The sequence below is a fragment of the Epinephelus moara genome, chromosome 24 (assembly GCF_006386435.1).
Source record: "Epinephelus moara isolate mb chromosome 24, YSFRI_EMoa_1.0, whole genome shotgun sequence".
In the NCBI taxonomy this organism is placed as follows: Eukaryota; Metazoa; Chordata; class Actinopteri; order Perciformes; family Serranidae; genus Epinephelus; species Epinephelus moara.
The window spans coordinates 25176984-25189906 of NC_065529.1; the positions used below are offsets into that span (position 1 = coordinate 25176984).

At 41.2% G+C, this 12923-nt stretch overlaps 1 protein-coding gene across 1 annotated transcript; it reads right to left on the reverse strand.

The window, feature by feature from the left end:
- Positions 1-390: 390 nt before the first annotated feature.
- Positions 391-10567, reverse strand: gata2b (GATA binding protein 2b). Its single transcript, XM_050039042.1, has 6 exons — positions 10393-10567; positions 9757-10189; positions 8592-9167; positions 6693-6838; positions 3657-3782; positions 391-1422 (listed from the first exon to the last, which is right to left on the reverse strand). Exons 2-6 carry the CDS (start codon positions 9983-9985, stop codon positions 1144-1146), a joined length of 1356 nt encoding a protein of 451 aa, XP_049894999.1. The 5' UTR covers positions 9986-10189; positions 10393-10567; the 3' UTR covers positions 391-1143.
- Positions 10568-12923: the final 2356 nt, after the last annotated feature.

Sequence of the window (12923 nt, forward strand, 5' to 3'; positions counted from 1 at the left end):
GAATCACATTGTGCAGAGCAGACGTCACGTGACCACGTCTCGATAAAGGCAGACCTGTTGCCACTGTTGCAAATTGGCATCACTGCCGGTGTGGTTAGTTTTGGTGCAAAATATTTGAGCATTAGGCATTCACGAGTCGTTTATTCGTCACATTCTAGTGTGTAAAGGCCTTTGAAATGGAACAAAGAAACAAATAGGTGTTATTGAAATTGTAGCTTTTAATTGTATTAATAATAAGTGTGCATTCATGAAGAGAGAGGTTTGTAACTGTATATGTTCAGCAGTTCAGGGTGCCACAATTAGCCAAATGAATGTCTGTGTCTGTTGTCATGTTAAAGACTTAAATAGTGAATACTGGATATTAAATAGAAGGAGCAGATTGGATATTGAACTTGATCTCTTTATTTCTTATGAGTATAAATGTTGACCAGCTCAAAGAAAGCGCTTCAGCTAAAAATATATTCATAAGTGGGATAACAGTATCCATATTACGATTCAGGTGATATAGTAAAAGAAAACAAAAGGCAGTGAAAATAAATTATCTGAATAACAATAATAATTATAATAACAATAATTATAATAAACAGTGTCAAATTAGGATTCATAAACCTTTTTTGTTTGCTTTCTTTCTTTTGTGAAAATTCCTTTAAAATTGTCCATAAGCGGAAAAAAAAAAAAAATCCAGCATATTTTCATTTAATGTTGCGATGGTGATTTCCCTTGCCGGAGACGTCCCCATCGGTCTCACACATTTACAATATTCACAGTTACTATAAACCTGTTCGGCACATACTGAGCCACACTGCAGTCAGTCAGGCTGTCAGCGGCGACAAAACTATGAGGTGCAATGACATTTTTGTGTTTACATGTGGGTGCCTGGATGACAGGAAGCAGAATATCGCTCTCTGTCTTCCACAATCAAAATAGGTACCTATAGATAAGGAGTAAAAAGGTTGTTTCCTCCCATGATACATCTGTTCTCCAACATACCATTGGCATAATCAATCAATCAATCAAGAGACAATCAAGATGAAGACACACAAACTGCATGTCTGTAACATTGTACACACTGTCCTCTAGTGAGACCCTCACACAACCATCTCAGGTTCCCCCAGTGTTCTTACACATTAACCCATCTCCCTTTCAGCCCATGGCCGTCACCATGTTAGAGTGGTGCGGGTGCCCAAAGGAGGGGTGTATCGGGGTGGGCGTGGGAAGCATGTGTCCAGAGTGGCCGAAAGGTGGCAGGTGGCCCATGGACATGTGTCCGGCCAGAGAGCTGAAGGGGGAGCTCTTGTCGTGCAGGCTTTTGGTAAATTCCTCATAGCTGTCGCAGCCCCGCTTGGTCTTTTTTGATTTGTTGGACATTTTTCGGTTGCGTGTCTGTATTCCCTCCTTCTTCATGGTCAGAGGCCGGTTCACCTGTGTGGAGAGGGAGAAGTGAGGAGGTGAGGGATCTGGTGAAACTTTGGAGGGAAAGTTCAAACCCAGAAATTAGGAATATTGTGTCAACAAATAGTTTAAGTTTGCTATGTCCTTAAAGGATAACAATATTCTATATTTTTGTTGTTGTCCAATCCCATGAGAAGACCAAAGCTGCGGTCGAATAGTCTTTTTTTTCTTGGGAAGGTTCCTATCTAACGTATATAACAGCTGAATTACATGAGGCATGAGCGCGACTCGAAGTGACGCCACCTGACGCATTTCGTAGCTTTCTTACCTGCTACACAGGCTCTGTTTCTTTAGCATGTGGTTGCTGCCATCTTCACTGTGTGCATATTGAGTCTTTTGACAAGTAATAATGCAGTTGTTTTTGCAGGGTTTGGAAGCATCCACTATTTAAACTTGTACTGAATCAATTAACTGGAGTGTTTTAACAACGGGATGCATTGATTTGATTGATATATTTTAATGTGAAACGTAAAAACACACACAAGTTGCTCTGCTGCTTCACATTTCTTCGCATTTCACTGAGGTATTCATTTTATCCATCTTTAAAAGGATTGATTCTGTGTAGTTTTTACCTGCTCGAGGGACATGGAGAATTAAAACAGCCACGTAAAATTAGAGAGGAGCCACACAAGGCCCACGCGAGCATGTGCGGTTTCCATAGTCAGTGTAACCGCTTCAGTTGATTATAATGGACGGCTCGACTGTGGGCCTGTTGCAGCAAACATGTTGCGCCGCATCTGTGTTACATGTATTTCAGTCGAAAGCAGCAGCCATGATAAGAGCTAGTTGAATTCTCTAAATGCTAAGGAAAGGGGTTTCAATGCCTTTGTTATCTCCCCTACCTTAGGGTACATTGGACCATCCTTTACGAAAGGAAAGGAAATTTAAAGCGATGCACCATCTGACTGTTCATGAAAACCAACGTGAACAGTCGGACCTATCTCACAAACATTTAATCTTTTTTTTTTCATAGAATCATACTAAAACAGATTTATGTTGATAACTATGGGTGGACAGAGGGGTGGGTGTCAGTAACAGTTCTCGATATGACAGCCATGTTGTTTTGCTTCTGTCACTGGTCGCCTATATTCCTTCTTTATTTTAATTCCAACCATGACGTCATATGTTTCACCAGGTTTTCCACATTAATAAAGCCTGCATGAAACAACACGCAAAGTATCTACGATGTGCTTTTAGTACTCCATCTTCAGAACATTGTAGTTTCACAGAACCAGACTCACATCAACAACATCCGCTAATGCATAATTACGTATGTAAGTGAGACTGGTTGTCTTTTTTTCAGTCCTCATAAATTCTTCACACCTTTCCTTGACCTTTTGACTCTTCGAGGTCAAGGGAAAGTGTTTAGGAAAACATATAGTATGTAATTTCTTTGAGTATTCGACCGCAGCTGAGAACCAACAATGCATTAGACCATCCCTGAGTACTTTTCTACTTTCCCATCCTGTCTGTGGCACTTAGCCCCAAACCCCTTGGTTCCTACTAAGAATGTAAATGAATAAAAATTGGTTATTAGGGTATATTTTCAAATTTATAAAAGGCTAAATAAGTCCCTAAAACAGCTGGGCACTGTAGTTTATAGCCAACTTTACATAAAGAAGAGTAAATAATGCATTTGTTGGGGACTGTTTTCAGCTGTGGATTAATACACAACTGGAGCTGTAGTATATCTGACATCAGAACAGTGTAAGTAGCATTGTGTGGCTCCTTAAGGTTTTTTAATAGTTTTTTGGACAACAGTGGCAGTCTATGGTACAAAGAAATAAGCTTTATCTGGCTTTCGCCACACAGACAATAATTGTTTGTGTGATTTATGGGATTTGTTGACAATAAAAAAAGTACATAAAATATGATCAGATTCATCCTTTAAAATATCCATCCCCAGTCCCTGTTATCTATGTTGATGCCTCCGGTCTTAATGCTATTCATATGGAGCCTTGTGGCGGTCCCACTCAACAACAGTCCCACCATTGTGACTCTCAAGGGGATTACGCCTACCATGGAAACAATAAAGCACAAAGAAAGAAAACACCGACCAGTCCAACAGTGTCTGAGAGTAGAACGGCCCTCACTCTCACTCTCACTCTCTCTTATCCCCCAACAATCAGTGTGACCTGCCTGCCTACTTCCCGTCTACTTGACCCTGCCGGGCCCAACTTGGCGTTTAGCAGTGAAAGACTTACGTTATGCAGTTTATAGTAGAGGCCGCAGGCATTGCACACGGGGTCTCCATTTGCGTTGCGCCGCCAGAGTGTGGTGAGGGTCGTCTGACAGTTAGCACAACAGGTGCCTGCTCGTCTGGCAGCAGACTGTGGAGAGATGTTAAGCTTTGATTAGAGCTTGGCAGCACAGACACAGCACAGGGCAGTTTGAGAACACATATAACAGTCTGTTTCTGTCTGTATGAGATTTGTTTTACTTTCTAATCTATTAACTTTTACTGTTTAATGATATAAAGGCAGGAATACTCTACTTGCTTTGCTCGGGGGCCACTTTTGCAAAATGACAGGAGGCTAGGGGCCAGACGCAGCAGCCCCGCACAGGTCAGGTTTACACAGAGGCATTTCTAGGATTCAAGGGGCTGGCTCTGTTTTTGATAAATAAACTCTATTTTGATGCCTCTTATATACAGTCTAGGACCTTATTTACATTCAAAGTACACAATATATGTATATATATTAATGTGAATTAGAAAAAGGGCCACCTGGCACCCTTTTGCAGGCCGTAAGATGGGTATCACTGTATTGGGGCTACAACTAACAATAATCAGATATATATTCCTTCATATATTAATTATTGGACTCATAAAACGTCAGCAAAAATACAAACAGATTCCTGGAGGCCACAGTGACGATTTAAAATGTCTGGTTTTGTTGGATTAATAGTCCAAAACCCAAAGATATTCAGTTTACTATCATAAATTAGTAAGGAAAACAAAACATATTCACATTTGAGAGGCTGTAACCAGTAAATACTTTTAACTTTTGCTTTAAAAAAAATGACTTAATGATTTATTATTACAATTGTTAATTAATCTTCTCTCCAGTGACAAATCGATTAATCAACTAAAGTTACCTCAATATTTTAACAGCAGATTTTAAACGAAAATGTCTGTACAATAAATCACATGTGGAATCTTAAATACAAATATTCAGTTCACATGCACAAAGCTCAGTACTAGTTTATAAAGATTATATCATGCTAGGTCTAATTTCCAGGAAATGAATACATTAATCTGCACCCTCAGTTAAAACGTTCTTATCAATGTATTATCCATCAAACCATGAAATAACTTAGTTATTCTATTTATATAATCATCACCCCGAAGTTATTTCCCCCATGAACACTGAAAACCAAGTGCCCTGCCCTGCTGCGTCAAACATCAGCCTCCATAACTTTCCCAACCCTTTCTTTCTTTAAATGTTCGCTGTGTTGCGCATTCTGTGTGGCTGAGGTGGAGGTGGACGCAGAGCTTGACCACTGTGAGCTGAGGTCTGAGCCTATAGTTAGGAGGCCGCAGGAGGAAACAGGCGCTGGCTCCGCTGCTTTATCTGGACCGGTCAGATATCCGGATAGGAAACAACTGGAAGGCTGCTGCCACTGAACACAAGGCGCTGTGGAGCACTTCGAGCTACGGAAACCAGGCCTGATATATGGCTGTATTATACGCTATTATGGCCAACAGACGCTGAAATGAAACGCTCATATATTTTGTGTGGAACAGACAGCTGTGTGCGCACAGAGTCCTGCAGGTCAGTAGCGATGGATGAGAGCTGTTTGTCGCAGCGGTGCAGACTCACATCAGCCCGCATGCGTCAACAAACACACTGACCAGGTCAATACAAATCTGTTATTTTTCTGAATGATTGACTTTAAATTATAATCCCAAAATTCGCTTAAGTAAGTCTTTTGTCAATTGGAATAATATTTTCTCACCGGCAGCCTTTTGTCGATTGACCTTTTTCCCTTAATTACCGTGTAGATGCGCACTTTTTTCTTGTACGTAATCATATTAGATTAAATGCTGCTTTTGTCTCTATTGTCTCGCTTTTTGCAAGCTCATTCGTCCAGGATTCCTTCAATAAATCTATTTCAAACCATTTTCATAAGTCTCATCATGGCTCAGTGCCGTACACACTGTTAATAGAATACCACTGATTTAATGAGCGGGATCTGTTGGCTCTGCAAATACTGTCCTCATTTCAAACACAACTGGTGCACATGGTTGCATGAATACACTGATGGTGCAAATATAGACTATTGCTTTATTTTGAAATTGTTCAGAAAATGATCAAATAGGAGGAATAATTATTTTGTGTCAATCATTATTTTAGTAAAAGTCTCAAAAAACGTCCAACTGTTTGGCCATATATATTTTTGAATAGTTTATAGTATGCTTGATGCTTCTAGTATTTAATTCAAATTATATTTCATTAAGGTTGTGACTCCCCCAGCCAGGTAGAACATTTGCAATCAATGGTTTATGTGTTTAAACAGTTTTAAAGTGTGTCATGAGTGTGACATGTGGTATCTGACTCCCAGAAACATTGAAGTTTGAAGCAGTTCATGATGGGAAATAACTCCCAAACTGCTCTGTCCCCTGCAGACAGACTCTCACTGCCCTTTAAAAAAAAAAAGTCAACTTTTCATGAGGAGTAGGTTTGTGACAATATATCTTTACATAATCCAGTGGCTTTTTAATGGCTTACATTTTCTCAACCAAAAAATGAACACTTTATTTTTTGGTTTATTTAAAAAATTAAAACATCATCATCATCATGCATACACATGGTTTTCACTGGACACTGACAGTCAGCTGCTCACAAGTCAAAATAAATTTTTTGACTTGCTCCACAAATTAAAAAAAGCAATCCACAGCAGCATTATGAGCCATAAAGTGTCAGCGAGGGTCTGTGTTGTTCTGAGGGATGGGGTGCTGGCCCTGCTATCAATGACAGTATCAGAAGTCGCAGTAATAATGATAAGAGAAACAACACAGACAGTCCCACTCTGCTCACAGCCCAAGCATGAAGGAGCAGGAGGTGAGCGACAAACACAATTCCTGGAAACTGATTGGGAAAATATAACTTTCCTGGAATTGTACCTCCTCCCCCTCTCCCTCCACCTCACACTCTTTTTATTTACTGCCACAACCACACACACACATTCACAGAAACACACACACACACTCATTCACTGCCCCCACTGATGGGACTCACCAGCCTGCGTTTGGGTTTGATGAGCGGTCTGTTCTGGCCGTTCATCTTGTGGTACAGCCCGCAGGCGTTGCACAGGTAGTGTCCGGTGCTGTCACGTCTCCACAGGGGCGTTGAGGTGGCTCCACAGTTTACACACTCACGGCCCTCTGAAGAAGAACACAGAGATGTTGGAGATATCAAAGCTGATACCTGCCTGGAATACAAATCCACTCTGCCTTTTGATCTAGATTTTATTATTATTATGATGATGATTGTGTGACCAAATTGTAAAGATTCACCTTTTCCTAACAGGAATTAATTTTACATTTACTGGCACTTTTCTAAATTAATTATGTGCATATGTGTGGACACAGTATAAGCAATGCATTTCCACATGCAGCACCTTCAATTATAAACTAAAGTACATGTTGTATTTAACTTTTATTACCCTCTGACTCTTTGTTTGTGAGGGTAAAGACAAAGAAACAGTGTCTTTGTGTAGTATACTGGAATATATTGAGCATTAACAGAAGCACACAACAGATAAAAGCTGAAGATGTATAATGAGTTGTTCTCAAACATCAGTTCAGCACTAATGCTTCACTCCTATAAAATATATGTCCTGTTAAACAGCCTGATGGAGGAGAATATATATTTTATTACATAAAACCAGAGCCATTTAATTTTACTTTCCAAAATAAATGAGTAGATGTGAGTTGGATACATTTTACCCTTCCTCATGAGGCAAAAAAAACATTAAAAAGAAAATATGTGTAACTTTATAACACCAATCATCTCGTCATATAACCTAAAATTATAGTAAAGTCATAAAACTACATTTTGCAGCCAGTTAGCTCTTATTTAATAAAAACAAGTCACTCTGAGTTTAGGTCACCCTGCTCTGTCTCCCTGATAACAAACTGGTTAAGCACAGTCAGGCTGAAGCTGGGAGTCTCCTGCTCTGTAATCAAATAACAATCAGGACAATGTATTAGTGTCTTATGTAACAGAGAAGAGACTCCTAGCCTAAATACTGAGGTTTTTGGCTCCGTGCGCCCGCGGATCTTCCTTTCACACCTCTGGGCTGGTTCCAGTTCAGTGTGCTGCTGCAGCCAGCTCAGGCGTAATTACAGAGTCACGGTTAACAAAAGAGGATTATCAAAGTCGCTCTGTGTCGGAGGACTGTCGAGTGCTGGCTTAGGCCTCTGCAAACATGTAGTGGGGGAAAATACCATTATTTTATTATTATTATAATACAATTTCCAAAAATGATAAAGGCGGTGATGATGCTCAAATCACAGTCTGCACGTTGATGTTGCGTTTACGGTCACACAGGATAAATAGAATCATAATAATAATCTGGTTACATTTGGAATATATTAAATGGCTTTCACGGGATGTTTTTTTTTAATTTAATACATGTCCCTTTTAATACTCAAAAAAAATCTTTATAGATGATTTTAGGCTCATTGAGAGTTGTGAGATAATAACCATAGATCTGCTTTGTTGGCTAAGATTCATAAACCATTTTTATTTTAATTAAAAGCCAGTTTAAATTAGTTTATTTGTGTGTGTAGATTGTGAAATAATCCTTTTAAATGAGTATTTACAGAGTACTATGAATTATGAATTTGGCACAAAAACAAAACAATACAAAGCTACATTATAGGGTTAATAAACTCATATTTGCATCACATATATACAGATATTATATATAGTGCTGCAGGATATTTTTAAAATGCATTGAGCACTTCTATTGTCTCCTTTAGTTTTAGTTTGGTTTAATTTCCACTGACTCGCTATAGGACACTAGATCACATCCTCTACCAGCCTCTTAGTCCAAATCCTGTCTGAATATTTTCAGATTTAATTTCTTTTATATTTGGGGACGAGTGTGAGGTGTGTTTTTGGTGGACTCACCGGTGCAGGACCGTGTTTTGCCTTTGTTCCTGGAGGTGAAGCCGGATGATGCTCCCAGCAGGCTGCCGGGGTGAAAGAGACTGCTGCCGTACTCGTGCGCCGCTGGGAGAGAGTAGGTGGGATACGTCGGTATGGGGTGGTGGGTGGAGGTGGTCTGAGTGCTCATGGAGGCCAGGCTGCTCCTCAGCGGACTGGAGCCCTCCATCTTCATCCCCTCCGATAACGACGACACTTGGTATTTGATAGATTCCTTCTCGTCCATTCTGGTGGCGGAGGGAGACGCGGCCCCGGGGTCCGGTGATACGTCCTTTGGCGGCGTGGGAGGGAAAGTGTACAGATGCGGGCTGGAGTGGGACGGCGGCGTTAACGAGGACCCGGAGACCGTGTTTGAGTTGCTGCTGCAAGGGTAGACCGCGGAGAGGCCGCCGGGGGACGCGGAGCCCGGGTGGTGCAGGCTGGGCTTGCTGAAGGGGCTGACGGCCCAGGCGTTGTGGTGGTGGTGCGCAGACAGGGCTGCTTTGCCTCCGTCCAGCCATGAGATCCCCGGGCTGTGGATGAGAGTCCCCGTCAGACGAGCTGAGAGACGACACAAAGAGCAGACTATTTATTATAGATACAGGTGATGACAGGCTGATTCAGCATTTACAGAAACTGTGGGGTGTTTTTACGTCGCGTGGAAGTGTGAATGCAAAAATAACCGAGACTTGTTGATTCACTGGGACACTGCCTGATTTAAACTTGCAAATAAGGTATAAAAATATCACACAAATCCACAAAAATAGACCACAATTAAACAAATATTTACTAAACTAAAATGTGCATTGAAAACATTAATGTAATTGCATGCTTTTTTTCTTGGGTGATTCTATAACATTTTTTAATCACAAAACTGTATTTAAATTCATTTTATTAGACTCACGAGCAGGAAATGTAGTTATGCACAAGGCCAGAAAACATTTTAATCACATTTTAATCTATGTTTCAATCAGCAGAAAACTGTCACACTGAGATAAAATGACCTGCTAACTGTCATAAAAACTAAACTACACAGGCGATTATTTACAGAAAAATATCCACTTTTACTTTACAGCTGATATTTTTCATGCTATAACCAGCTACGAGTTCCTTCCCTAAGTTGCACCGTTGTGTCACAGCTCCATCTTACCGTGCGTTTGGCTGTAGGACACCCTGGCCCTGGCAGGGTTGTGGTAATACGGGTTTCCCTGTGAGTCCAGGTGATTAAAGAAAACATCCACCTCATCCGGAGGCAGCAGCTGCGCCGTGGGCTCCATGTAGTTGTGCCCCAGGCCGTGGTGGTGGTGAGAGTCTGGGTGTTGTCCGTTCAGCACGGCGTGGTGGTGCATCCAGCGGGGCTGATCCGCCGCCACATCCATCTCTGTGGCTTCTCTGTAAGCGCGCTTTACGCAGAGTGAACAAATATCCAGGGAGAGGACACAAGATGGTCTGAATTATGTGTCCCTTTACGAGATCTTCACTGTGTCCATTTACAGTAGAATACTAGTGTTTTGTTCTTGTGTTTCCTCTGACTTTAATTCCTCTCCTCTCCCGGACATGGAGTCGAGTTTGACACTGGAAACCTGCAACAAGCAAACATCAGATGTTAATATTTTAAAGGGTGTTGATGTAAGCATCCGTGCTCTGGACGCAGAGCTCATGTGGTGCAACTTCAGATTAAAAAAACGTCCCAGCCACCATATTTACTACCACATCACTCTCCTCACTACTACACTACAACAACACCCACTCAGATGCTTCACCCAGCAGGACAAACACGCCGTACCTTTCTCAGTCTTATTTTATCCACACACTTCGATCAGCTCGAGCCTCTTTGGAAAACTCTCCCCTTCTGTTTTTAGCTGCTGCTGCAGGTCCTCTCCACTTCTCCACTTCTCGGCTGGTGTTTGTCAGAGTGAACTCCGTCCACTGGGACTTAAAGCAACACGTATGACTGTGGCTGACAGCGCGGGGCCAGGCTTGTCAAGCAGGGGCGGAGCCTCCATTAAAGCTTGGACTCAGCCAATTGCACAGCACCTCTGCAAAACCTCAGAGGCGGTTCCCTCCACACCAAACAATCTCTGAGATGCTTCTATGTGGAGAGACAGGCCTGTAGATTGACTTTGTTGTACTTTTTGGAATTGATGTTATATTTCCCCGTAATATGACTTTTATTTTGACAAAATGACATCATATTTACACCTTGAATTGAGGCAGAAAGGGCCCAAATTGATGCATAAAAATTCACCTGAATGCAGGATGTCAGTGAGGATTCTCAGTCATCCAGGTCATGGTAATCTTCAGTGCTACATCATAGGCAGCTGGACTTCTTGAAGATGTTTCGCCTCTCATCCAAGAGGCTTCTTCAGTCCAGAGTGCAGGAAAATTTAATGTTTGATGCTCAACATTTTCTTTCCCAAACCCCCCTTTCACGTGTGTTTGTCCCCCTCAATGTTGAAACAAAACCTACGCCCTTGCATTTTATTCCACAGCCTGGCAGCCACAGACAATGATTATTATATCTAGCAACACTGAATTTAAATAAAAAATCCCACTGTAAACACACCAGCTGGAAATACATGTCAGTAATACCCACCTCTTTTAGTCTTACTGCCTATATATTAATGTTTATCTGCTGTTTGGAGACTGTTTTATAACAGCACAGTCACACTACACTACACTTTATCACATGCGCCAAAGAAACTTTAATCAGTGAAATGAATGTGGAACAGTTCCTTTAGATGTGGCAATGTCCCTTACATAAACACTCAAAATTAATAGTTTACACATTAGTGTTGTTATAAACTGGAGTAAACAGTCTGATTAAATATTGTGTTACATAAACTCTCCACTAATTATATTATTTGGATAAGGTTAATTATTCACCCATTTATTTTATATTCAATTGGGGAAAAAAAGGAATTTAACGTGAGTATTTATTGGCCTGATTTCTTGTGTGTTGTTTTTTATACAGTTCAATGGTTAAAAAGTTCAGACTGCCTTTTCAGATCTCTGTCCCTGCCTCCCCTCCTCTCTCCTCGCGCATGATTGACAGACAATAATTGGAGAGGGAGCGCGTGCAGCCCCGGCAGGCCGACGCTGCCGCCTGCTAGACGCCGTTTCCTGACGTCAGTGCATCTTGGAGAAAAGAAAAAAAAAATCAGGATCAGGACATGAACTTTTTCAAGAGAGAGAGAAGAAGAGAGAAGGAGTGAGAGAAAGAGAGGGAGAGGGGTTGCCCGGAGTCTGCTGCAGTCCCAGCGGATGAACTCGAGGAAGGACACTGCAACTGATATTTACACTGTGGCAGCATTAATAATACATCAAGTACATCCTCGTGACTCTGCTGAGATTTCCACGAGCACATGCGTGGCAAACTACAGGGCCAAGGTGGACTATATAGAGATTACAGTTCAGATTATGATCAGATTAGATAACTCAGATGTTGTCAGTGTGAAAATTCCTCTTGCAGAAACACGCACGCAGACAGACACGTTTCGTTTACGCACATTTTTGCGAGCTATGCAGGAAAAAATGTGGCAAAGCATCTCGGTCATCTTGAACTCTGCAGTTAGGGCATTAATGCATGGACAAAATTATAAAATAAGGAGCTTGCTGTGCACTTGCAAAAAAAAGTCCAACAGGTCAGAAAAGTGCAAATTTGATCTATCTATCTATCTATCTATCTATCTATCCCACAGTAACAGAGTTTAATAGTCCCACTCCAAGTCCATGATATACTGCAGCTTTACATGATTAATATGTTCAGATAAATCTGTTTTCTTTATTTATTTATCTATTTTTTTAAACCAGGCTGCAACGTAAAGAGCTGAATGTCATTATTTACACGGAGACAATGAATTCTTTCATGCAGCATTAAGAGGAAATCCACCGTACAGGCTGAAGAAAAGCGGAGCACACCGGAGGGACGGAGAGTGTGGCAGCATTAGAGCTCATCAGCATGATAATGTGCAAATACACATGCTTTGAGTGTGAGCCCTTTTGATCTGGCGTGGCGATAAAACCTTATCGGCGGCGAACATCCACTTCCATTTTAGGATTTGACATTAATTCAATCCGCCCCTCTTCTTCTTCTCCTTCTTCTTCGTCTTTTTCTCACACGAGCTGAGGAGAAAGAGAGAGGTCGCAGCCTGATTCAGCTCTGGGAATCTCATTATGTGACTGCCATTGAAAGGAAGTGGTTTTACCCCATAATAAAGATAAAAATGAAATGTCACTGTGGTGTATTATACAAAAAAAATGACAATAGATAGGTAATATAGACGTTTAGTGTGAGTATTAATCTTAATGACAGCC

Coding starts and splice junctions, on each gene's coding strand:
- gata2b (XM_050039042.1), bottom strand. CDS start 9,985: ATGGATGTGGCGGCGGATCAGCCCCGCTGGATGCACCACCACGCCGTG. Junction 3,783..6,692: donor TCAAACCCAAACGCAGGCTG/GTGAGTCCCATC, acceptor ATCTCTCCACAG/TCTGCTGCCAGACGAGCAGG. Junction 1,423..3,656: donor TCTACTATAAACTGCATAAC/GTAAGTCTTTCA, acceptor CTCTCCACACAG/GTGAACCGGCCTCTGACCAT.